The 27200-nt window shown below is 49.9% G+C and overlaps 1 protein-coding gene across 7 annotated transcripts in view; it reads right to left on the bottom strand.

Annotated features, from left to right (window-relative positions):
- Positions 1-27200, bottom strand: part of NAV1 (neuron navigator 1) — a 279966-nt gene that overhangs the window by 186725 nt on the left and 66041 nt on the right. For all 7 annotated transcript variants that reach the window (XM_074385049.1, XM_074385048.1, XM_074385044.1 and 4 more), the window contains exons 2-3: positions 7252-8005; positions 1751-1854 (exon numbers count right to left, since the gene is read on the bottom strand). In XM_074385049.1, coding sequence (XP_074241150.1) covers positions 1751-1854; positions 7252-7973 — 826 coding nt within the window. In that variant the 5' untranslated portion in view covers positions 7974-8005. The remainder of the gene's footprint in view (positions 1-1750; positions 1855-7251; positions 8006-27200) is intronic.

Consider the following 27200-nt stretch of genomic DNA (forward strand, 5'->3'; position numbering starts at 1 on the left):
GTGTATCCTCAGCAGAGATGGGTCACCATGACAACTAGCTAGCGCAGGAGCAGAGGCAGTGCTGTGAACCCTGCTCCCCTTCCCTAGGAGCCTTGGAGGAAGCCAGTGTTTCTCACTTTTCTGGTAAAGCCCTCCTCCAAAGGTTCCCTGACACTCTGTCCCCCCAGGGGAACCCAACCGTGATCCAACAGACACTTTCACATCTAACCAGTGAGGGTGGTCTTCCAGCTGACAAGCCTGGGGGATTCCTAATGCTAGTCTGCAGCCGACGTTAAAAGTCAAAGTCCCCTCATCAACTCCTTGGATAATAATCGTGAGTGAGAGCTGGGTTAGGTGCATGGAGATCATTAGGCTCTAACAATGTGGCATCCACATGAGGAAGCCATTACGCTAACAAAACTGCAAATGTAAAAATAGAGCTCCACATAGTTTCCTGGTTACCACATTCTAATTCTGATGACTCTTCAGTGCCAGAGAAATTGGGTTTCCTTTCGTCCCCTTCCATGCCCTGGTTCCCCTGCATGTACGCTTACTGTGCGAGGAGATGGCTTACTTGCGAATGTCCAATCCTTAACCCAAAACCCTCCCCCACAAGGCGTGTCATGGAAGAATGAGGGTTGCTGTCCTGTTTTTTAGGGTTGCAGGAGCTCCAAGGTCGTGGCTATAGACCAGGCCTAGAAAGGGCTCAAAAGGTCCCGGCTGCCAGGCCAGAAGGGATATCCGGCCACCTGCCCAGCAGGGGACACAGAAGACAGAAGCGGTACACCATCCTGTCCAATGATCTCAGGATCAGGCTGTGTTCTAAGCCCCAGCTTTGCCCGCAGGAGCAGGGCACTGAGACAAAGCTGGGAGACAAACCCTCTGCACAGTCTCAGGTTTGTGAAAAGCAAATCCATTGCTTTGTTGGGGCAAGTTTCCCTTTGTCTGGGAAAGTAAAGGATAGACCGGGTTCCCTGCGGTGTGCAGCCTCGTGTATCTGTGGTGTGAATTACAGGCATCCTCTAGATACTTCTTTAATGTTGTAAGAAAATCAACACACATCCCCAAGTGCTGCTGAGTTTTGAATCTGACCCATTTAGGGCCTGACCTATGGTACCCAATACACTCACTCATTCATGCATCATTCATTGATTCAGAGACACTGAGCACCTGAGGCTGCACCTGGGACACCCCGTGCCTCTGCCCTGATGGAATATTGCTGTATTTGAGATTTAGGGATCTTCTTGGTGAATCTTACATTCTTGAGGCTCAGGTGGTATCTTGTGACTACAGGATGACACAGGGAAGGGGACATGTGTGGGAGTGGCCTGTTAAAAGTGGTCTTGGGAGGGAAAGCCACAGTGGTCAGGCAGCTAGCCAGATGGCTCTGGCCTGCCTCCCTAACTCCAGCACCTTCATTTTTCAACCGGGGCATCACTCAGAACTTGGCTCTCACTCCCAGCTTGTTACCTTTGTGTCATGACTTCACACATGGCACACACATGCAGTGACTCCCACAGCCTGGGCATCAGATAAACATGGCACCCCCTGGTCACTTCCCTATGCTGCCCCTGAAGGGCTCCTGGGTTTCATGGACCAACCCTGGGTTGAGGAAAGCATGATGAAAAAGCACAATTCACAAGTTAATGTCTCCTTGTCAAAAGATGGACCCATCCAGCCTAGGCCACTTCTTCTTCCCTGTGGGCAGTGAGGAGAGTTTGAGCCCAGTGGCCTCCCGCCCGTGGGAGGAAGTCTCCCCCAGAGCACTTACCCATGCAGGAGAAGCTCTCCTCAGTCTCGTTGAGGGGCTCAGGGTAGCCATCAAGGGCCCAGCTGCCCTGGGGGAGGGGGCCAGTTTCCTGGTCAGTTTGCAACCTGTGGGGCCAAGAAAGGGTAGTCACTCATGATAGTGGGTTCCTGGTCTCCAAGCCCCTCCACAGGGCTAAGAAAACCCTCTTAGAGCTTGGTTCTTCTCCTCTGATGGTGCCCTGCACCACTCAGGACCGGCCCCTCCCTGATGGGTGTGTGCTCATGTCTGTACTTCAGCAGGCAAAGCTGGGCCAGGCAGGAAGCCCCAGAGGACGCTAGGATGCCTGACGCTTATCAGCTCTGGACAGTCTACAACCTACCCATTTACCAGGAACATTATCACTTACAGGGCAGAGGGATACCCTAGCAACTCCAGGCCTTGAGTCCTTTGTCCTGCCATGACCCTTGCCCTCAGAATGAGCATGTATGTACAGCCATGTACATATACACAGCGAAGAGCTCCCACTGAAGCTGAAGTCACTGACTCTGAGTAGCTCAGGGAGCACACAGGCTTTGGGCTGGTCGGTCAGGAAAGGAGGAGGAGTAGGCTCAGCGGCAATCACAGTGACTGCCGGGAGGACAAGTCTCTTGCTGGGCCAGTTGTGGTAGCTGGAAGGAAGGGTGGGGTCTCTGGGCATCAGCTCCCAAGTGCACACAGACCTCTGAGCACAACCTCAACCGTACAGTTGCTCCCAGGAACAAAGGCTGTGGGAGTTTTCATTATAGGCAATTACCCTAGGCTCTGGGAGCTGGCCCGCCCACCCATCCGCCTGCTGTCTCCAGCTAAATGGAGCCTCTGGCAGCTTGGCAGGAGGGGGAGGGGAGGGCCATGCAGCAGGAGGGGAAATTGAAGGGCTGGGCCATGGAGCCCTGAGAGTCTCCAGTGCCACTGAGATTTGTCTTTCTTTCCCTCCAGTTTTCACTTTTTTCAATGCCTAGATGGCTGGGACTCTGGGTTCAATTCTGCCATTAATTCACTGTATAATCTGGAATAGATCTCTCTTCGCTCTGGGTCTGGTTTCCATCATGGGGTGAAGAGATGTCCCCCAAGGCGGGGATTAGTTTTACACTCGAGGGTCGTGAGGTGTTTGCTGCTTCTGCTCAGCTTTTTCTAAGCTATTGAGGCGGTGTTGAGCTCTTTTGCCTCTCAGGCCCCTTGGGTGAATGCTGGAGATAGGGCAGGGTGGGGTGTCATTAGAGAAAGTGGGAGACCTCATCCTGGCCCCTGGGGTGCTTGGTATGATAGGGACAATCACCATATACTACTGTCCCTCTCTTTTTTTTTTGAGACAGGGTCTCACTGTGTCACTGAGGCTGGAGTGCAGCGGCATGACTAAGGCTCACTACAGCTTTGACTTCCTGAGCTCAAGAGATCCTCCCACCTCAGCCTCCCAAGTAGCTGGGACTACAGGCTCAAACCACCACACTGATTTTCATAATTTTTGTAGAGATGGGGTTTTGCTATCTTGTCCAGGCTGGTCTCAAACTCCTGAGCTCAAGAGATCTACCCACCTCAGCCTCCCAAAGTGCTGGAGTCGCAGGTGTGAGCCACTGCGCCAGGCTTCCATTGTTAATTAAATGTCTGCCCAGGTACACGAGTGCCAAGGGGACCAAGGGAATAAAGAAAGAAAGAATGGGGTTGGCTGGTTTCTCGGAAGAAATTAGAATGGACCTGGGATTTTAAAGTAGGGGATGAAACATATTGGTAAAAATGGCAAAAATGGTGAAAACTCGTCTCTACTAAAAATACAAAAATTAGCCAGGCTTGGTGGTGCATGCCTGTAATCTCAGCTACTCGGGAGGCTGAAGCAGGAGAGTTGCTTGAACCAGGGAAGTGGAGGTTGCAGTGAGCCAGGATCATGCCACTGCACTCCAGCCTGGGCAACAGAGAGGCTCCATTTCAAAATAAAAGAAAAACAGGAATAGACCAGGGTGGTGGCTCACACCTGTTAACCCCAGAGCTTTGCAAGGCCAAGGCAGGAGGATCATTTGAGCCCAAAAGTTTGAGGTTACAGTGAGCTATGATTGTGCCACTGCACCCCAGCCTGGGGGACAAAGCAAGACTCTGTCTCCAATAAATAAATTTTAAAAAATTAAAAAAGGAATAGTTAGTCATGAGTATTGCTGCCACTAGTATGATACAAGAGCAGATGAGTTTGCATCCGTTATACGGGCCAGAAACTCCAATGGCAGAAACATTGAGTAAGGCAGGCTTTATCTCTAAGCTCAGCTGGCTCTGTATGCTTATCCACACCTGCCTCCACCTCCCCAAACATGGCCAGGCCTCCATGTCTGCCCTCAGTTCTCAGCCTGAATGGACAGCACTGTGTATGCCAGAAGTCAGGCAGAGATTGAACCAGAGAGAAGATTGCAGTGGTGACACCAGTAAGCCTATGCTCCTAACATCATTAACCGTATTTCCAATTGAAGTCCAACCCAAGGCCCACCCAATGCAGGAAGAAGAGAATTGGTGGGGGTTAGGGAGGTGGTGGTGGAGGGTGCACTTGGTAGTTGGGAAAAGTCAGCAAGGGCTCTGGTGAAACTGCTGTGGCTCTTTTCTAGGATGGCAGAGAGGGATGAGGTTGAGGATGTAATGGAATTAGATGTGTGAGACCAGGGTGTCCTGAGAGCAGACGGGGCATTGCACCTTCTCTGGGTCCAAAGGGAGGTGGTAGATGAGAGGAGATAAGCTTCACTGGGAAGGCCACACCCAGGCCTTTTGAAAAGACAGGGCTGTGGAGGGTGGGGCAGGGGAAAAGATGGCTGCCAGATTCATTTCCTAGAGAAGCAGGTCAGGCATGACCAGGCTGGAGATGGGGAGGGAGGCAGGTGGCCTCTGCTTCCGCATTCCACTGGGGCTTTGCAGAAGGCCAAGGTGTTGGGGTGGGTGGCGGGGCAGGAGGAGAGATTTCCATGAAAACAGTATGTTTGTGGATTCTAGGGAGCAGATGGCACCTCCTTGGCTATGAAGCTTGGAAGGGTGGCCCAGCCTGGCCCTTGGCAGAGCTACCATGGCAGCAGCTCTAGGCCCTGCAGGCTGTGCTGGGTGCCTGCCCATTGGTCTGCAGCATCTCAGAGTGTCCTTGGTCCTAATCTCACCCTTGCTTGTGCCATGACCCTCTCTCTAACCCTAATCCAGAGCCTGAAAGGGGCAGGGTCTAGGAGGTAGGGTGGTGTGACACATTTCCATTTCTGTTTAAAATGCAAACATGCAATAAATGTTTGCTGAGTGAAGGAAACATGGTTCTGTTTAAGTTGCATTAAGGTATTTGAAGGAAAAATTCTGACCTCTTTGGAAAATGTCAGGTTCTGAATATACCGGGGGACTTGTAAGGTAGATAATGTAAAATCTTAAACAATTTAATGCCTAGACACTTTTTCCCAAAGAATGAATTCGAAATGAAGGGAATCAGGTAGGAGAAGAAAGTCAAAGAGTCACCAGGGAAACATTTTACTAATTGGAAAAAGGCCATTCAAAGGCAGGCCTGCCCTGCATTTCTGCTTCTTGAGTCTCTCATCAGCTTCAGAATCTAACTGAAGAAAGTCACAAAGGACAGAAGCGAATTGTCCCTTAGGAAAAGAAGCATCGGTGCGCTTTGCGGGCAGCACAGTCAAGCAGAAGATATGCTTTGAGAGCCAGGGGCCAACCTCGTAAGAGCTCCCTTTGGCTGTGGAGTCAGCTAGAATTCTTGCAATAACAGGGAGGTCACTGCCTTCCGGTCAATTTGTAATCCTCTCTAGTTTTTGGAAAGTTCTTCCTCTTGAGCCTCAAATCTGTCTTGAACTAACTTCTAACCACCATGGTGTTGAGTCAGGTCTTTGGAGCTGCACCAAGTAAATCTAATTCATCTTACAAGATGACAACCCTTCAAATATTTGAAAACAGTTCTCAGACCCTCTCTAAGCCTTCCCTTTCCAAAGCAAACTTCTTCAGTTCCTTTCATCATCCTGTAACACCTTTTGTGGATCCCCCAGTAACACATCAGTCTTGCTCTACATGTGTTTTTGTGTGTCAATGTCCTTTTAACATGTGGTGTTCATAACTGCATGTAACCCTCTAAATGAAGCCTGAACACATGCAGAATGTAATGGGACTATTCACTTCCTTGTCCTGAACTTCTTGTCATTTAAGATTGCATTCAATTTTTCAGAGATCAAGATACACAAGTTGTCTTCTATTGAAGGTTAAAGCTCCTGGTGGTTCCCTACTCCCACCTCCAGCCACTCTGATGCCTCAGTGGCCCCGGGTGTGTAGGGGATGCTGTACAAGCTTTTCTTTTTTTTTTTTTTTTTTTTTTTTTTTTTTTGAGACGGAGTTTCACTCTTGTTACCCAGGCTGGAGTGCAATGGCCCGATCTCGGCTCACCGCAACCTCCGCCTCCTGGGTTCAGGCAATTCTCCTGCCGCAGCCTCCTGAGTAGCTGGGATTACAGGCACGTGCCACCATGCCCAGCTAATTTTTTGTATTTTTAGTAGAGACGGGGTTTCACCATGTTGACCAGGATGGTCTCGATCTCTCGACCTCGTGATCCACCCGCCTCGGCCTCCCAAAGTGCTGGGATTACAAGCTTGAGCCACCGCGCCCAGCCTTGTACAAGCTTTTCTACACCCAAAATATAAGTGAGAGTTTCTCTTTCCTTAGCATAGGGGAAAAATATAGAAAGTTAGTTTAGTCAGAAGATGCTTAATTTGCATTTGGGCATTTCTAAACTATAAAATAATTAGTAATTAGAATGTGGTGTACTTAATGAGGTCATAAAAAAGAGCATTGTTGACTACGTGTTTTTCTATGCAATCGATTTGCTGTGTCTGAGAAAAGCTGGAGATACTAGCTTGTTGCCATCTTGTTGTGAATACTGGCCTGGCCACCTCCGCCAACAATGATGGCAACACCTATCTGTGTGTTTAAGAAGCGTTAGTAAGTCCTGATGTGCCAGGCACATAAGCAGATACGCGCAAGGCACTAGAGTAAGTGCCTCCCTCCCTACCTACAGGGCACATACCTACCATGAACTGAAGGAGCAGTGCCCAAGCCAGCAGAGTTGGTCTAACTCACAGTGCTGGCAAATGCCCCGTATTTACTTGGGTGAGACTGATGCTACCTATATGTCTAGCTACTTAGACTTCTATGGCACCCCAATCTGTAAATTGTTTCATTATGTTCCAGAGAGCAAAAACGGACATTTTAAGGTACCCTCCTTGTGAGCCTCTTTTTGCTGTGGATTCCCCAGAGTCAAGAAAGACCAGAGCTTGGGTTAGGGACCCTTTTATGGTCCCAATCCCATCTCAGCTCTCCAAGCCCCCAACTCTGTAGGCCTCCACCTGCCTCACCCTCGTTCTATCCCCTGGGGCCCTCTGGACTTTGCCAACCACTGTTCCTCAGGGCCCCTGTCCTCTTCAGGCTTGCAGCTTGGTCCTAGCATGGCTCCTCCTCCTTCCCTCCCTGCCGGCTCCCCAGCTCACCTGTACTGGAAGGGGGCCACCGTGGCTGTGACTGGCTGACTCTGCTGATGGACCGAGGAGAAGCTAATGGCCCCTGGAGCAGGAGAGGGGCGTTTGCCCTGCACTGGGCTGCTGACCGGAGAGGAAGCCCATGAAGCTGCCCCCTCATCAGGCTCCAAAGACCTGAGGGTCCCAGAACTTTTGTAGTTTATATCTCTTTGGTCTTTTCCTGGGCAGCTTGGAGGCTTCCGATCTTCTAGAGCCCCTGGTATTTGTGTTTCTCCATGAAAGTTCATCCGAGAAGGGCTCCTGCCCCGGGTCTGGCGGACGGGAAGCCCTTCCTGGGCTTTCTTCTTCCTTCCCTGGGTGCCTTGTCTCTCACCAAGTCTTCTGGGTGCAGCCCGGCTGGAGAGGGCTGCTTTCGGCGTTGTCCTGGGACTACTCCACGGGGAACTGGAGGGGCCTTCCCCATCTTCAGCTGACTCCCTCACTGCCCCAACAGCCTTGGGAGAGCCTCTCCCCCGGGAGGCCCTAGGAGAGGAGTTTCTAGAATGACCTGCAGCCTTTCCCAGTCTTGGGGAGGCCGCTCTCTGTGGGCTCAGGGCCAGGCCAGCCTGGCGGGGTCGCAGCTGGGGAGAAGCACCCGGTGTAGGAATCCTGGTCTGGGAAGACGCACGAGGCACTGGGATGGAGGAGGCGTAGTGAAGGCGGCTGGTGGGATTCACATTGGCCATCCCATTCATTGTCCAAGAGGCTGGAAGAGTGGGCTATTGTCCTGCAGGGAGAGGGGGAAAAAAGACTGTCAGGCATATCCCCACCAAGCCTCCATCCCTAAGTGTAGAAAGAAGATGTAGGGGTCTGCGAGGAGGCTCGAGCACCCAGGCTGGGCACTGGCACTCCTGGTTCGCATCGTGACTGGGTCACTGGCTACCCATCGGACTCTGGGCAAATCCCTTTCCCTTTCTGCTCTGAAAAGCTGTTACGAGGTTCATCTGCAAGCACATCTGGGAAAGTGCTTGTGAACTGCCATGTGCTGTACAAATGGGCTTCATTTAACTTTCTTTGACTCTGGTCCAGCTCACTGCTCCGGGACAGACTCTCCTTCTCACAGCCTCCCTCTCAGGTCTCTCCTGGTACCTCGAGTCTAGAATGTCCTCCACACTAAACAAACTCCTCATGCTCTCAGCCTCTCCCCTGCATGTTCCTTCCACTCGTCACTGCAGCTGGTCCCTGGCTCTAAAGCTGACCCCTGGCTCTCCTTACAGCACCCTCTTCAGTGGAGTGCAACCTTCCTCCACATGCTGTTGGGGCCCAAGGGTGGGAGAGCTAATCACAATCCCTCCAAATCATAAACTTGTAAACTGGCAAATGCCACCCCTTGAGGCTGCTGCCATTCCCTGGTCCCTCCCTACTAACCCCACCCCCATAGTCACTGGGCATTTGGCACCTGGCTCACAGCCTTCCTCTCTAGCCCGTTTCCTACCCACCTCCCACCCTGTCAAAACTGACCTCTGCTACCTCTGCCACCCTCGTCTAAAAGAGACTGAGTGTCCACCTTTGGTTCAGGGCAGCTCCCTATGCAGCCCCTGTCAACAGCACTTGATCCCTTCTCTTCCAGACCTTGACTCATTCATTATCGCCTTTCTCTCCTGTATCTTCAACCCCTCCCCCTTCACCAGCTTCCCCTCCTTGCCATGTTAATTAATGAATTAATCACTTCCATTTCAAAGGGAATTTAAAGCAGTTTTCAAAGATACATACAATCAGTTCCAGATAGATTAAAGAGTTAAAGGTTAAAAAGTGAAGCCATAAAATAATTTTTAGAACACATTCATGAGTGTTTCCATAATTTTGTTGTGGGAGAGGCCTTTCTAAGTACCACATCAAAGGCAGAAATCATAAAGTAAAACACTGATAGACATGAGTGCATAAAAATTAAAATCTCTGTATGGGCAAAAAACCTTTTCAAAAGGTTCAAGACATCAATAAACTATAAAAAGGCCAGGCACAGTGTCTCATATCTGCAATCCCAGCACTTTGGAAGGCCGAGGCGGGCTGATCACTTGATGTCAGGAGATCGAGACCATCCTGACCAACATGGTGAAACTCCGTCTCTACCAAAAATTAAAAAATTACATGCGTGTGGTAGCAGGTGCCTGTAGTCCCAGCTACTCAGGAGGCTGAGTCAGGGGAATCACTTGAACCTGGAAGGCAGAGTTTGCAGTGAGCTGAGATTGTGCCACCGCACTCCAGCCTGGTGACAGAGCGAGACACCATCTCAAATAAATAAATAAATAAATAAACTATAAAAATACTTGAAACAACTATGAAAAACAAGGAATTAATACCTTTACATGTAGGGAGCTTTACCAAATCAATATTTAAAAGCAAACACCCCAGAGAATAAAGGGCAGGCAGGGCACAGTGGCTCACACCAATAATCCTAGCACTTTGGGAGGTCAAGTGGGGAAGATCACTTGAGTCCAGGAGTTTGACACCAGTCTGGGCCACACGGTGAAACCTCATCTCTACAAAAAATAAAAAAATAAAATAAAATTAGCTGGGTGTGGTAGTGTGTGCCTGTAGTCCCTGCTACTCGGGAGGCCGAGGCCGGAGGACTGCTTGAGCCTGCAAGGCAGAGGTTGCAGTGAGCTGAGATGGTGTCACTGCACTCCAACCTAGGCAACAGAGTGAGACCCTGTGAACAAGACAACTGCAAAAGAGTAGATACAACAGGCCAAAACAAAACAAAAACCAAAGTCGTCATTAGAAATCGAAGAGATGCAAATTAAATAAGTTATCATTTGTTGCTATCAAATTTACTATATCATAGAAAATTAAAATATCCAGTGTTGGTAAGAGTATATGGCCATGAGGCTGGGTGCAGTGGCTCACATCTGTAATCCCAGCACTTCGGGAGGCTGAGGCAGGCGGATCACCTGAGGTCAGGAGTTCAAGACCAGCCTGGCCAATGTGGTGAACCCCCATCTCTACTAAAAACACACAAAAAGAAAAAAAAAATAGCTGAGCATGGTGGCACATGCCTGTAGTCCCAGCTACTTGGGAAGCTGAGGTAGGAGAATCGTTTGGGAGGCGGAGGTTGCAGTGAGCCGAGATCACACCACTGCACCCCAACCTGAATGACAGAGCAAGACTCTGTCTCAAAAAAAAAAAAAAAAAAAAGTATACGGCCCTCATACACTGCTGTGGGAACAATGCCAAACCTAAAAATGTGTGCTAGGAAAATGATTACAGATGGGAACAAAAATTTATGTACAATGAAAATAGTTTGACTCTCAAAGGGTGTATTGGCATTGGATGAAGAAAAAGAAAAGACAAAGGACATTTGGACAGAGAAAAGACCACCAAAGAATGGCCAGTTCCCTTGAGATCCCTGGGATCCCCCTTTCATATTATGGAGAAAGCGGTAAGCGACTGCGTGGAATTGTTTATAGCTGTTGCTGACCTTTCCCAGAACTTTGACTCTGTGGTCTGGGACCAGTTACAGCCTAAGCTATAAGAAGTCAGTGTAGACCCTTGAGCATTGATGGATTTCTAAAACTCCAGTTTGAAGTGACCATGAGAGTCAGGGCTTATTGGATTGCTCTGCAATAACTGAAATAAGCTCCACAAGGAATTATTCCACAAGGGAATTGCTATGTCTCCCTTATCCTTTTCTCTCATTTGTAGTTTAATGACTTGATACCATTATTTGATGAGCTAAAGCAACCCTCATCTAGCAGAAGGACAGCAAAGAGATGTGTGCCCAGCTCGCCTCTGCTTCTCCAGTGGCTGCCCACGGCCTAGGCCTGGAGGGCCACACCCAGGGCTTGCCTGCCTCCTGCCTCTTCCTCTTCTAGCTCATGTCATTCCCTGCCCACCCACCTGGCCACATACTGAGGGACCCTGAGTCACCCTCTACTTGCCCACAGTCTCCCACTAAGGGCACCCTGTCCAGCACCCAGCCCCAGCATGCCAAGGACAACCCCACAGGAAGGACAGAGAAGGACTTTCATAATGGGAACTCGGAGAGTGTAAGCAGGTACTACCTGCAGCTGTAAGAATCTAGGTAAATTATTCAGCCTCTCCACGTCCAGTCTGCAAAATGAGGATAGGACAAAATGTAGGAACGGCAGACAGGTGGAGAAGCAAGCACTCTTTAAGACCAGAAGGCAGCACCATGCTTTATCCTGGCTTCAGGCCAGTAGTCAGAATTCTTTCTCAGCAGAGATGAGAGTCGATTGACTTTGCTATCCTCCTTCTATCTAGCCACCCCTCTACTGGTCAGTCATGTGAATCTGTGACAATGCCATGCAGGACGAGAAGTAAAGTGTGGACCTGCTCAAAGACTCATAAGGGCCCTGAGCTGCTGACCTTGGCCTATAGCACAGAGCAAGGCTGTGCACTAACTATAGAGCTAACCAGCTGGCCACCCATGAGAAGGGCCTGTGACTACTGACCAATTGCAGCCACATCCCTGAGATTTCAGCATTCCCAGGTTCCGTTCCCTGCACTGACCATGTGCTACATGGTGTGTGTGCTTCTGCCCTGGGCTCCGATCCCCACCAAATCCCAGTGTGGGGACCAAAGTCAATTCCGCACCCTAGACCACCCCTTCTGGGAGCTGTGTTGGTGAGAGAATCCAGAACTAAATCTTGACTTCATCTCTCCTGGGAGTCCCTCCCCAACTCAGGTTGTGTTGCCCAATGACCGCCCCCCACCAAGAGCCCAACTCACCTACATTGTCCTCCAAGCATCTCTGGGCTCCCAGCCCCTTGGCTCAGACCTCCCCCAGTCCCTTATAGCTAGGGCTGGCTGGATTTCTAGCTACGAGAGCCCTAAGGCTGAGGCGCTGCGTCTCCTTCGCTTGCTAATGGAGCAGACGCAGTTGCTGCTTTCCTGGATCATCATTTTTTCGAAAGCTCGATGGGAGGAGGGTTTTAAAACACTCCCATGGTAGGTCACAAGAGTCCCACCCCTCCCTCTCCACTGCAGTTGGGGCCCTGCTCTCTCCTCTATCTGAAACTTGATAGCCCTCACCTAGACTGGCAGGGGAATGTACACAGGATGTGACAACCATTGCCCCAGGTGGGAGCCTGGGAGGATGAGACCATCTTTGGGGTGGCGGAGGAGGGCTCCCCAAACAGTGAGTTATTTTAGCCTAGGGAAAGGGGTTACAAAGGAGCTTGTCGGGTTTGCCTTCGGAGCGAGGACCCACAGGTACTCAGTATCTTTAAGGACACCTGGCATATGCTTCTGCCCTAGACGGAGTAACAGTCCCTTGTATTAAGACATTGTTTCTAGTTCTTAACAACAACCTTACAAGGTAAGTTTTATTACCCCTTTCACAGGTCAAGAAAATGAGGTCCAGAAGTTAAGTAAGCTGCCCAAGGACACACACAGCCAAAAAGTGGCAGAGAGGTGTGATTCAAATGCGATGGACTAGACTCTGGGGCTCAAGGACAGATCCCCGTGGCCACACTCACCAAGAGCGTATCCAGGCTCTGCCTGCATGCCCCCAACCTTCATGATCAGCTCTGACCTTGCTCTGATTGGAGCTTGGGACCTTCCAGAGATGGAGTTGGGGGTGGGAAGGGGGGATCCATTTTATAGGGGGGAAACCAGGAAAGTCAGTCATAGGCAGCTCTGGGGCGGCCTCTTTTCCCTCATATTCTCCCAACACTCTGGAGACCTAGCTAGTTTTCCCAACCACCTTACATGCTGTTTGCCTTTGTTGGTACAGGGGCATCGCCCACGTGAGACTGCAGACAGCATGGATGGGAGCGGGTAAGATACGCTTCATCCCGTATGGCTGCAGGTTTAATATATGTCTAGTTCCTGGCAAGTTACACACCTGTACTCTCAGCACTTTGGGAGGCCAAGGAGGAAGGAGGATCGCTTGAGCTCAGGAGTTTGAGACCAGCCAGGGAAACATAGCAAGATCTCGTCTCTACTAAAATAAACATAGAAAAATTAGCCCAGTGTGGTGGTGTGTGTGGCCATTATAGCCAACCTCGTGCATCTCAAGAGACCAAACATGTTCCTGACATTATTTTATTCAGGCTGCTCAGATAGAACATAAAGCAATAGAGAGTGAGGTGGGGTAGAAAAAGTTCCCCTCGTTTCAGAGGAAGGGAAACAGAGCCTCAGAGCAAGCATGCTGTCTCCCAAATCATTTAGTCCATTAAGAATGCAGATGGAGCCGGGCGCGGTGGCTCAAGCCTGTAATCCCAGCACTTTGGGAGGCTGAGGCGTGTGGATCACAAGGTCAAGAGATCGAGACCATCCTGGTCAACACGGTGAAACCCCGTCTCTACTAAAAATACAAAATATTAGCTGGGCATGGTGGCGCATGCCTGTAGTCCCAGCTACTCAGGAGGCTGAGGCAGGAGAATTGCCTGAACCCAGGAAGCGGAGGTTGCGGTGAGCCGAGATCACGCCATTGCACTCTAGCCTGGGTAACAAGAGTGAAACTCCGTCTCATCAAAAAAAAAAAAAAAAAAAAAGATGGGGTGCTGCAGCTAGCAGGCATGTCTAAGCCCCAGGAGAGATCACCTGCACGGAGGCCTCACCCTTCAGCTTTTGAGGCATCCTCATCTATGGGCCTCAGCTCAAATCCCACTCCCCATGTGTATTCTCTCCCCTTTCTTCCCCAGCCTCCCCAACCCTGCTGACAGGGACCTGAAATCCCAGTCTTCCTCCTCAATCCCCACCTCAACCCACGTGTGTTGGGGTTAATGTTCGGTCTCTTGAGATGCACGAGGTTGGCTATAACAGCCCTCATCTCCTGGACCTCAGTGTTAGACAAAAATGTGTCTGAGAAGCAGGACAATCTATGTCTCTTTCTTTTTTTTTTTTTTTTTTTTTAATTATTTTTTATTAGTTTTTAAGACGGGGTTTCACCATGATGGCTAGGCTGGTCTTGAACTCCTGACCTCACGTGATCCACCCACCTCGGCCTCCCAAAGTGCTAGGATTACAGGCCTGAGCCACTGAGCCCGACCCACTGAGCCCGACCTTTATCTCTTTCATTTTATTTGTTCTCGACACAGGGCCCAGGCTGGAGAGCAGTGGAGCAATAATAGCTCACTGCAGTCTCAATCTCCCAGGCTCAAGCGATCCTTCCACCTCAGTGTCTTGAGTAGCTGAAACTATAAGCACACACGCCACCACACTGGCTAATTTTTCTATTTTTATTTTTAATAGAGACGAGGTCTTTCTACGTTTCCCTGGCTGGTCTCAAACTCTTGAGCTCAACCATCCTCCTTCCTCTTTGGCTTCCCAAAGTGCTGGGATTACAGGATGAGCCACGATGCCCGGCTTATGTCTCTTAAACAAGGGTCTGTTCAAGCCAAAGAGCTTGGCTGTCAGTGCCAAGCAGCCTTTGTGATAACTTTGCAATGTGTCTGGGGAGTCTTAAGGGCAGAAGTTTGGGCTAGAGCTGGAGGTGCAAGCAAGGAGAGTGTTTCTTTCTTACGGGAGAGAGTGTGTGTGAGGGGGTGTGTGTGTGTGTGTGTGTGTGTGAAAGAGAGAGAGAGAGAGAGAGAGAGACACAATGAGAGAATGAGAGAGAGAGAGAGATCGGGAACTCCTATGAAGATCTCCTACCTCCAAAGATGCTTTCTTTGCTCTTTCTCTTTCTAAGTGCCTGGATCTGAAATTTCACTTAACCTCAGTGAACAAGAGGAGGGTTTCATTGCTCTTTAGTTCCTTCATCCTGGGGATCCTAGTCCTCAATAAATGACATGAAGGAATGAGTACTCTGTGTTCCAAAAGAACATTGCACTTACAAAAAGATTCATGGCAGGATCTCTTTGTTCAACAACCACACACCTTGGCTGGGCACTTTCCATGTACCAGGTGCTGTGGCAATTGCGATGGCTGAGACCCAGGCTCTGCTCTCTAGGAGCTAGCAATCTGGTGGGGAAGAAGCACATGAACACTCGTGACAAGTAACATGTGCAGTGTGTGTGTCAAGAGAGACAAAACAGGCTGGGCGCAGCGATCCACGCCTGTAATCCCAGCACTTTGGGAGGCCGAGGTGGGCGGATCACCTGAGGTCAGGAATTCGAGACCAGCCTGACCAACATGGAGAAACCCTGTCTCTACTAAAAATACAAAATTAGACAGGCATGGTGGCACACACCTGTAATCCCAGCTACTCAGGAGGCAGAGGCAGGAGGCAGGAGAGTTGCTTGAACCTGGGAGGCAGAGGTTGCAGTGAGCCGAGACTGCGCCATTGCACTCCAGCCTAGGCAATAAGAGTGAAACTCTGTCTCAAAAAGAGGGAGAGAGAGAGACAGACAGACAGAGAGAGAGAGAGAGAGAGAGAGAGAGAGAGAAACAGAGTGCCATGGGGATTTAGATGTCGTGTCTGTCAGGGAGGCAGGATCTAGGGTGGCTTTTAGGAAGAGCAGTGGGGTTGGTAGTTGGTGGTTTGAGGTCTGGGAAGTAGTGGATTTGATGGTGGAACTCCTCATGCCCCTGGGTCTATCCATCAGTGCCCCAGTACAGACCCCTGCTCTTTAAAGAGCTCTGTGGTACAGTCGTTAGAAAATAAACTCTGGAGCCAGAATGCTTGGGTCTAAAGCTTGGCTCTGTCATTTGTTGGTGGTGTGACCTAAGGCAAATTGCAGAACCTCTGAGTTCTCCCCTTTGTAAAATGAGATTGAGCTGGGTGCAGTGGCTCAGGCCTGTAATCCCAACACTTTGGAGGCCAAGGCGGGTGGATCATGAGGTCAGGAGTTTGAGACCAGCCTGACCAACATGGTGAAACCCCATCTTTACTAAAAACACAAAAATTAGCCAGGTGTGGTGGTACGCACCTGTAATCCCAGCTACTCAGAAGACTGAGGTAGGAGAATTGCTTGAACCCAGGAGGCAGAGGTTGCAGTGAGCCGAAATTGTACCACTGCACTCCAGCCTGGGCGATAGAACAAGACTCCGTCTCAAAATAAAACAAAAAACAAAACAAAAAAAAAACGAGATTCAGATAGGATCTACTCAGAGTTACTGTGAAGAGTAAGTTAGTTAATAAACAGAAAGTGTTTGAATAGTGTCTGCCACATAGTAAGGACTCCACAAGTATTTCTGTTATTATGATCACAGGGACAAAACAAAAACAAAAACAAAAATCTTCTTTTTCAAGTGTCCCTCCATCCCATGTACCCAGGGATAGACACTGAGCTGCCTCGTTCTCCTGAGCTTCCAGCAAAGCAGAAGAGGCTGAGAACAACTGCCAGGTCTGGATCAGAAACCTGGAGCATCAACACGAACAACACTGTGCATGCTTCATATGATAATACCTAAGTGCCCACCACAGTGGAAAGAGCAGGATACTAGACAGCTTAAAAAACGTGTAATGGAAAGAGTAAAGGCTTTTGAATCTGAAGATCTGGGTTCAAATCCTAGCTCTGCTACTTCTTGCTATGCGGCTTTAGACAAGTTAAGTTTTCTGAGCCCAGAATCCTCATCTGCAATAAGCAGTCATGGGGTTTTATAAAGATCAAATGAGAGAGGAAAGACAAGGCATCTAGCGTGGTGAGTGGCACACGGAAAGTGCTCCAGAAATGGCAGAAATTGGCCGGCCATGGTGGCTCATGCTTGTAATCCCAGCACTTTGGGAGGCCGAGGCAGGTGGATCTCAAGGTTAGGAGTTCAAGACCAGCCTGGCCAAGATGGTGAAACCGTGGTCTCAACTAAAACTACAAAAATTAGCCAGGTGCGGTAGCAGGCTCTAATGCCTGTACTCCCAGCTACTTGGGAAGCTGAGGCAGAAGAATCGCTTGAACCCAGGCGGCCGAAGTTGCAGTGAGCAGAGATTGCATCACTGCACTCCAGCCTAGGCATTTGAGTGAGATTCTGTCCAGAGAGAGAGAGAGAGAGAGAGAGAGAGAGAGAGAGAGAGCGAGAGAGAGAGAAGGGAATTATGTTAAGGAGAACAGCTGTCCCTCCTCCCAAAGGAAAGTTGCTAAATTCAAACACAGAATGGGACAGTCTGCTGGATGGCAGGTCAGTTGAGAGGCTGGTGGCTTCCCAGGCAAAGTGAGACAGCCCCTGTCCCTGAAAACTATGTATCAGCCGCACCCAATACACTTTTCTCACTCCTCCCTTTCCAGTCTACATCCCAACTGTCTGCTCTCTAATCCTCACCCTGGTACTTTATTTACTTTATTTTTAAATCAAACACCTTTTAGCTGCATTTGCTGACTGCCTGTCAGCACTGTTTTAAGTGCTTTGCCTGTATTAACTGGAAATAGTTCTATAAGTTTGTGCTATTATTATCATTCCCACTTCAGAGGCAAGGACACTGAAGCACAGAGAGGGTAAGGAACTTTCTCAAGATCACACAGCTAGTAAATGGCAGTCAAGATTAGCTCCAAACGGTCTAGCTTCAGAGATTGTGCTTCTCACCCTACAGCCTAAATCCAGGCTTCAGCCCTGACTCCTTTCCACTCCAATCTTCCAGCCTTTCAGCTTCATTCCAGCGCCAGGCCCCGCCCCATCAGGACAAATGGAGGCTACCTGGCCATGAAAGCTCTGCAAACCCCAGAGCAAGGAAGTATTTTGGGCCTATAAATATTTCGCTCTGGCTCAGAGGGCGGTGAGAGCCTAAGCACCAGCTCTCTCAGATCTGCGGGGGCCAGGGGCGGGGCGAGGGGAAGGGAAGGCGAGCACCAGTATTTGGCGGCGGTCCCTCCCTCCCGGGTCTGGAGAGCTCGCCAGTCACAAGTTCCCGGCCCCGCTCTCCACCGCCCTTTCTGCCCTTGAGGCTCCCGCAGCGGCTGCCGGAGTTGGGGGGAGAGGGGGCGGGGCGCGCGGGGCTGCGGCCGTGGTGCTGATAGGACAGCTCCTCCTGCAGTGGCCCTGTTAAAGGGGCCGCGATTGCGTTTGGGAATGCACTGAACCTGCCCATTTCGAAAAGGTCCGACCATTTTAACCAGAGTATCTAGGGGCTGGATATGAGAAAAAAAAAAAAAAAGAAAAAAGAAAAAGAGGACGAGAAAAATATTCATAGTAAAGTATGGGAGTAGCTCTGAACTCAAGCACTGAGGTACAGACACTGCACAGCACAGAGTGTTAGCTAAAAACAGAGTCCTGGAGCCAGAACCACCCCTCTTCCCCCCAGCCCCATCTTCCCAACCCCACCCGGCCCCCTCAGTCCCCTGTACAAGTCTGGATACGGCTGCTTCCTGCTTTGAGGTCCTGAGCAAATTACTTAACCTCCTTAGCCCATTTCCTCCTCTGTGAAATGGGAATGATAACAATATCTACCTCAAAGGGTTGTTATAAAGACTAAGTGAATTATTATTATTATTATTATTATTATTATTAAAGTCTTGCTCTGTCGCCCAGGCTGGAGTGCAGTGGCACAATCTCAGCTTACTACAACCTCCACTTCCCGGGTGCAAGCGATTCTCCTGCCTCAGCCTCTCATGCAGCCGGGATTACAGGTGTGTCCCACAATGCACAGCTAATTTTTGTGTTTTTAATAGAGACAGGGTTTTGCCATGTTGGCCAGGCTGGTCTTGAACTTCTGACCTCACATGATCCACCCACCTCAGCCTCCCAAAGTGCTGGGATTACAGGTGTGAGCCACCACACCTAGCCATTAGTACCTTTTGTCAGCCATTCCAGTCAGAATAGCACAAACATTACCACCAGAATGTTTCACCTTTAATCTAAATTTCTGTTTTCTTTTTTTTTTTTGAGGAGGAGTTTCGCTCTTGTTACCCAGGCTGGAGTGCAATGGCGCGATCTCGGCTCACCGCAACCTCCGCCTCCTGGGTTCAGGCAATTCTCCTGCCTCAGCCTCCTGAGTAGCTGGGATTACAGGCACGTGCCACCATGCCCAGCTAATTTTTGTATTTTCAGTAGAGACGGGGTTTCACCATGTTGACCAGGACGGTCTTGATCTCTTGACCTCGTGATCCACCTGCCTCGGCCTCCCAAAGTGCTGGGATTACAGGCTTGAGCCACCGTGCCCGGTCTAAATTTCTGTTTTCTTATTTGAGTACAAATAGTACAGCCAATTCATATGGGGTTGGTGCAAGGGTGGGAGGAGAGGGTAACTAAATTACACAGCAGACCAAGTTTCCAAAATAAATGCATTTAAGACCATAGCATGAGCTAGTTAAGAAAGATGAGGTGCCGGGCGCGGTGGCTCACGCCTGTAATCCCAGCACTTTGGGAGGCCGAAGCGGGTGGATCACGAGGTCAAGAGATCGAGACCATCCTGGTCAACATGGTGAAACCCCGTCTCTACTAAAAATACAGAAATTACCTGGGCATGGTTGTGCGTGACTGTAATCCCAGCTACTCAGGAGGCTGAGACAGGAGAATTGCCTGAACCCAGTTTGCGGTGAGCCGAGATCCCACCATTGCACTCCAGCCTGGGTAACAAGAGCGAAACTCCGTCTCAAAAAAAAAAAAAAAAAAAAAAAGATGGGGAGATCCCTTTTCATGGAGGTCCTTCTGAAGTTGAGGCACTCCTGACTATATGAAGACAACTTAGGTGCAAGCTGTTCAGAGACAGGAAGTGGACGGAATGACTGCATAAATCCAGGAGCCACAGACAGAATCCCTGGACCACACACAGGCCTCTTAGCAAGCTTTCTTACATTTGACACATACACTCCCTCTGCCCTGGAAATCCCGGTTAGTTCCTCCCAGGACCAAATCTCAACTTGGGCTTCACCTCAGGCAAGAGAGAAGTTTGTCCTGTGGTGCCAATTCAAAGATATGACTTGTACTGCTGCAGCCCGCAGACCATCACCCTACACGCAAAGCAACACTCACTCACACACAAAAACGTACACACACTCACTCACCCCTGCCCACACAAGCACACTCACACGCTGAGACACAAGATACACATTGCCCTGCTTCAAATGCTGTGTCCCCTCCAAAATTCGTAAGTTGAAACCTAATCTCCAATGCAATATTATCAAGAGGTGGGCCTTCGGGAGGAGATTAGGTCATGAGGGCTCTACCTTTGTGAATGGGTTCAGTCCCTTGATAAAAGAAACTTGAAGGGCCGGGCGTGGTGGCTCAAGCCTGTAATCCCAGCACTTTGGGAGGCCGAGGCGGGTGGATCACGAGGTCGAGAGATTGAGACTCCATCTCAAAAAAAAATAAAGAAACTTGAGGGAACCTGTCTGCCCCTTTCTTCTACTGTGTGAGGACACACAGAGGTCACCATCTATAAGGAACAGGCCTTCACCAGACACCAAATCTGTTGGCATCTTCATTTTGGACTTCCATCCTCCAGAACTGTGAGCAATACAGTCCTGATGTTTAATTTTAATTCTTATTTTTTTAGAGATAGAGTCGCAGCTCTGTCACCCAGGCTGGAGTACAGTGGCACTATCATGGATCACTACATCCTCAGCCTCCTGGGCTCAAGCGATTCGGGGGGATCGCTGAAGTGGGGGGACTTTGGCCTGCTGAGTAGCTGGGACGACAGGCATGTGCCACCATGTCTGATAATTTTGTTTTTTAACTGTGTTGACCAGGCTGGTCTCCATCTCCTGGGCTCAAGTAATCCTCCTGCCTCAGCCTCCCAAAGTACTGGGATTACAGGCATGAGCCACCACTCCTGGCCCTCTGTTGTTTATAAATTGCCCAGTCTAAAGTATTTTGTTATAGCAACCCGAAGGGACCAAGACACACACATTCACACACACACACACACACACACACACACACATTCTGACATACAGAGATTGACATATGCACACACAATGTACAAATACATATACACACTGATAACACACAGATACACACATTCACACAGACACACACATTCATGCTCACACACTGACACATACACTCACTTGCACCACACACAATTCTACATACAACTCACATTCACGTTCATTCTTAAACACACAAACACACACATCTCCAGCTTACTCTCCCACCTGTCCTCTCTGTCCCTTGCTGTCCCTCCCCTTTGGCCCATTTCCCACCCCGCCCAGGGTGAGGAGGTGCTCTGTGTCCCCCCATCCTAGCTCATCTCAGAGGCTCCAGGCCTCCAGCAGTGTGCTCACAGGCTTCCCCAGAAAAATGAGCCCCAACAGCCCCGCTGTGGGCACACAACTTCCAATATTTGTGGGTTACAGACCTTGTCCAGCTCACACGTGCTAGGGGTAAGGGTGTAAAGGCAAATCAGAATATCCCTATGCTTGAGAGGAAGTAACTTGTCCCAAGTCAACCACTGAGTTACAGGAGAGCCTGGGGTGACCCCCTCACTCCAGGCTCTTCCCCCATACCACAGGGTCTCCTCTCTGCATAAGGCCCCAGCGTTTCCAGTCTGGGCATTGCGAGGAGGTCCCAGGGCTGGGGACAGGACTGCAACAGTCATTTACTAAGTGTTTATCCTTCTTGTCCAGCCTCTAATCTCTTCCAACTCTCAGGACAGAAATGAAGGGAGAGCTGAGTTGTGGGTGTGGGGAGGCCATAGTAGAAGAATCTGAGCCCATTCTCCTTCCCCAAGCTCTTGCCTGTAGACCCTGGCTTCAGGCTCCAGCAAACCAGCTGGGGGCCATTCAGCCGGGCCTGATCCTTGGCAGAGAATGCAATCACCCCAGTCTGTGTCAAGAGAAAGACAAGGATGGGCAGCCAGTGGTGGTGTTCCATCAGAGTGGGCATGGGCAGAGTGGGCAGAGCCTTGGCAGGAAGCAAGGGAAGCTGAGGTCTGCTGGCTGGGACTTGGATGGGGAGGGGGTGGGGCTCAGTACCCCCAGCGCCAGCCTGACTGGCTCCTGGCTCTGAATGGGGATTAGAATTGTCCACAAGCCGTGGGAGTGATCATTTCCCTCCCCATCGCCACCCTCAGAGCCCAGGACTCTGCCAGAAGTGTCCTTATTCTTAGACTCTGGCATGGTCTCCTTTCTGGCCAGACGGCAATGTGTTCTTAAGATGGAGCTGGCTGTGTTACTTTCAGGTAGCTTCCTGTCATTTATAGTTAAGCGATCAAGCAATAGCCAAGATCTCACCTCTTACTCCAAGCCCAGCCCAGCCGTTCCCCAGGAGAGGCTTCTGAACACCGTACTGCCCAGACTTGGCATTCCCAAGGCAACTCCACCACCCCAGCCTGTGTCTAGAGAAGGACAAATGCTCTTCCCCAGACAGTGTGTCCTGCCCCTGTGCCTGTCAACAGAGGCAGGACATGGAGATCTCCAACAGACCTGTGCCGAAGAGATGTTCACTGCATTCCTCCAACACCTCCCTCAGAGACTCTCATCCCATCTCCCTAGGCCGGAAGGTCTTCCAAGTGTCTTACCTTCATCCTTCCTGCTAATAATCCCAGTTCACTTCCTGGTTCTCCATTCTAGGGGCTTGTTTCTCACAACCTCTGGCCTCTGAGAGAGAAGCATGTTTTGAGCTTCGGAGGGAACCCAGAGCCGCCCAACTGAAAAATGTCATCAGCACATTGGTATTTTTCGCTGATTTGGTCCATGTGAATGGCTCCACTTTCAGTATCCTCAGTTCCTTTTCAATTAGCCAAGAGAAATGATTTAGTGCTAATGAAAATCAATGGTTTAAAACTGTCCCACAAATCCCAGGGGGCTGGAGGCCTCCGTTATAAATACTTCCTGGGAAGTTGAGCTCACGTGGGAAGCAGGTGCAGACAGCTTCCTTCACCCTGAGTAAAGCAGAGAAGGCGCCTTCCCTTCTCTCTGCTCCTTCCTCTGTTCCAGAATACCTCCTGCTACACAAGCCCCAGCTCCAAACACCCCAACAACTGGCATGCTCCCCTGCAATGCAGATCAGAGCTTAGAGTTCTAAGCCACAAGGGTTTAAATGTGTAGGTCCTTGGGGAGGTGCCCGGAAGACAGTCCCTGTTCCATCCAGGTGTCCCTCTCTCCTTCCCCCATCCCCATGTCTCCCCATCTCCATATATATGTATATGTACTTTCCTCCGGGCCAGAGTTACTAGAAGTCTGGCTTCCCGAACAATAGTTGAGATTCCAGATGGACACTGGAGCTGCTGAATGGGGAGGAGCAGAGGTAAGTGGAGCCTTGGGCTGCGGGAGCTCAGTGCAGACACAGAAACTTGAGCCTCTGAAGACCCCCAGGCAGCTAGCCAGATGACCATCTCTCCCACCAGGCCTGTCAGCTCCACCTTTCTCACACTTACTTTATTATTGCTTTTCTCCCCCCTCTTAAACTTCCAGCATTTCTACATGAATGGGTTTTCCAGCCAGGCAGATGGAGGTAGTATCACTCAACAAATCCCACACACTTGCGGGGCCACTGGTCTGGGGCAAGGGACGAAGCTTCCTTGGTGCCGGGGCAGGAGAGAGCTGGGAAATTTTGGACTGTTCCTAAAGCCGTCCAGCCCAGAGGCCCAGACCACTCTGCAGCGTGTGGGCTGGTTCCCTGCCTGGAACCGCAGAGCCTGGCATTTAGAGAGGGCTGGACCTGGAATCTGACTTCCAACCTGCTAGTGGAACTGTGTCGTGAGGTGCAGACCAGACCTCTTGCCAAGTGAAGGCAGCACCAAGCTGGTTACACTAGCAATAAGCTCTTCCTTCCCCACAGCAGCCAGAATGTGTGAGGGGCAGGGTTGGGGGATCAGAAACTTGAGCTGGGATCTGGCAGCAGGCCCAGCAGTCACGTGCAGCCCTGGAGTCAGAACACTGGACGGGATTCCAGCGCCAAGCATCCTCCTAGTTACTCCGTTCCTAAACCTTAGCTTTGCCGTCTGAAGAGTGGGGCAAGCAATTCCAGCACTAAAGACAATTCCAGTCCCGTTGCCCTCCCTCGTCCCATCGGTTGCTTATGTGTTTCTGTTCTCCGCCAAAGCTGAGTTCCCCTGTCTTGCTGGCTCCAGCAGCTTCCCTCAGAGCCAAACTAAAACTATGCCTGAACCCCATTCCTGTCAGCACAGTGCTGCCAAGCCAGGGTGACTCCTCGCTCTCAGCAGCAGTAGTCACGCACGGAGGGTAAGGCCGGTCCTGGCCGCTGCCCAGGGCCCCAGCGCCAGGCTGCAGGAGAGAAACCCTCTTTCCCCAGCTGACCCCAATCTCAGAAAAAAAGTCCCATGAGCTGTGAGGCTCCAGAGCACAGCTGCCCAAGGCCCGGCATCCTGCCAGACACCCGGATCCTGACAGGTGAGCTTAAGGGAGACTCCTATCAGCAGAGTGGAAAGCATCCCCTCTCCTTCCCTGTCATGCTGGGCAGACCCAGGACAGCAACTGCCTCTGTTCTGCCTGTACTCGGGGCCTCACTAACCTGGAAGTCCCTGCACATCTCTGAACAGGGTCACCTCTGCCTGGAAGGACTGATCAGGAGGTTAGACCGGGGCTGCCCAACAAGCAGGACTACAGCAAGAGGGGCATCTGAGGTGGAGTCCATAGGCATTTGTAGACTTGGATCAGAAACTCACAGGCCATGCAGACCAATACCACGTATCAGCTTTCATCCCGGTACTGAATGACACTATTCACTTTTATTTTTAAGATGAAGTCGGCCAGGCGCGGTGGCTCACGCCTGTCATCCCAGCACTTTGGGAGGCCGAGGCGGGTGGATCACGAGGTCGAGAGATTGAGACCATCCTGGTCAACATGGTGAAACCCCGTCTCTACTAAAAAATATAAAAAAATTAGCTGGGCGTGGTGGCGCGTGCCTGTAATCCCAGCTACTCAGGAGGCTGAGGCAGGAGAATTGCCTGAACCCAGGAGGCGGAGGTTGCGGTGAGCCAAGATCGCGCCATTGCACTCCAGCCTGGGTAACAAGAGCGAAACTCGGTCTCAAAAAAAAAAAAAAAAAGATGGAGTCTTCCTCTTGTCCCCCAGGCTGGAATGCGATGTTGGGATCTCAGCTCACCGCAACCTCCGCCTCCCGGGTTCAAGCAATTCTCCTGTCTCAGCCTCCTGAGTAGCTGGGATCACAGGTGCCCACCACCATGCCCGGCTAATTTTTGTATTTTTAGTAGAGATGAGGTTTCAGCATGTTGGCCAGGCTGGTCCTGAACTCCTGACCTCAGGTGATCTACCCACCCGGGCCTCCTAAAGTGCTGGGATTACAGGTGTGAGCCACCACACCTGGTCAGTATTGACTTTCTGTAAGTTTTGCGGGGATACTGTTCAGAGTCCAGTTCTACTTATAAGCTGTACAGTTTTGGGAAAGTTACTTAACCTCTCTAAGCTTTGGTTGGTTCATCTGAAAAACAAGAGTACCTATATCACTGAGTTGCTATAGAGGTTAAGAAAAAAATAATGTGTAGAAAATGTTTAGCACTGTAGCACATGATAAGTCCTTAAAAAAGGGTAGTTCTTATTACTTATAAAAATAACATGTGCATTAGAAAACACTTAGAGAATCTCAAAAAATGTCTATCACCTATAAGGTTATCATCCTACTAAGTCAACTATTAGCATTTGCAGGTATTTTGGGTTCTTCCAGGGTTTTTACTGTTCATCTCTCTCTCTCTCTGTCTCTCTCTCTCACTCACACACACACACACACACACACACACACACACGTTATCATTATACTCTATCTTTTATACCTTTTCACTATGTATTATGCATTTTTACTTTTCATTTTAAAGTCTTCAGGCCAGGTGCAGTGGCTCACACCTGTAATCCCAGCACTTTGGGAGGCTGAGGTGGCACATCACTTGAGGTCAGGAGTTTGAGAACAGCCTGGCCAACATGGTAAAATCCTGTCTCTGCTAAAAATTCAAAATTAGCTGGGCATGGTGGTGCGTGCCTGTAATATCACCTACTCAGGAGGCTGAGGTGGGAGAATTGACTGAACCTGGGAGGCAGAGGTTGCAGTGAGCAGAGATCATGCCATCGTATTCCAGCCTGAGAGACAGAGCCAGACACCATCTCAAAATAATAATAATAATGATAATAATAAAGTCTTCAAAAATTATTAAAAACATACTTATTAGTAGGTAGTAAACTACTATGTAAATGCATTATACAGAAATTATTTGGCCAGGCATGGTGACTAACGCCTATAATCCCAGCACTTTGGGATGCTAAGGTGGGCAGATTTACTTGAGGTCAGGAGTTCGAGACCAGCCTGGCCAACACAGTGAAACCCCATCTCTACAAAAATACAAAAATTAGCTGGGCATGGTGGCAGATGCCTGTAGTCTCAGCTGCTCGGGAGGCTGAGGCAGGAGAATCGCTTGAACCCAGGAGGCGGAGGTTGCAGCAAGCCAAGATCCCACCACTGCACCCCAGTCAGGGTGACACAGGGGAACTCTGTCTCAAAAAAGAAAAATTATTTGACCACTTTACCACCACTGGTCATTGCTGTTTCCAGTTTTCCACTATTATGTATGACAGTGTGATAAACATCCAAAGTAGTTTAGCTTGGGACTTAGATTATTTCCTCAGGCTACATTCTTTAAAGGAGAATTACTGGGTCTAAGAGGAGAATCTTATAAAGATTCTTGGTTACAAATTACAGATTGCTTGTCGGAAGATTAACTAAGTTGTTCTTCCTCCAATAGTGTCTAAGGGTATTTGACTCATTCCATCTGGCTTAGCAATTAGTATCTTGCATCTAAATGGCCTTGTTCAGCAGGGTGGGTGTAACCTTTGCTGGAGGCCTGGTCCCCCATTTAGCTACACATACCAAGAGCTTGAACCATGTTCTCAAACAGCCAGGCCAAGCAGAGGAGCAAAGCTGGAGAAAATGTGGGCGGGGTGGCCCCACAGCCAGCAGAGCTTGTTCTGTTCTCCCTCCCGATCGAACACAGATAATAACAATGAGTGCCGGGCGCGGTGGTTCAAGCCTGTAATCCCAGCACTTTGGGAGGCCGAGGCGGGTGGATCACGAGGTCAAGAGATCGAGACCATCCTGGTCAACAAGGTGAAACCCCGTCTCTACTAAAAATACAAAAAATTAGCTGGGCATGGTGGTGCGTGCCTGTAATCCCAGCTACTCAGGAGGCTGAGGCAGGAGAATTGCCTGAACCCAGGAGGCGGAGGTTGCGGTGA

The sequence above is a fragment of the Saimiri boliviensis genome, chromosome 14 (assembly GCF_048565385.1).
Source record: "Saimiri boliviensis isolate mSaiBol1 chromosome 14, mSaiBol1.pri, whole genome shotgun sequence".
Classification (NCBI taxonomy): domain Eukaryota; kingdom Metazoa; phylum Chordata; class Mammalia; order Primates; family Cebidae; genus Saimiri; species Saimiri boliviensis.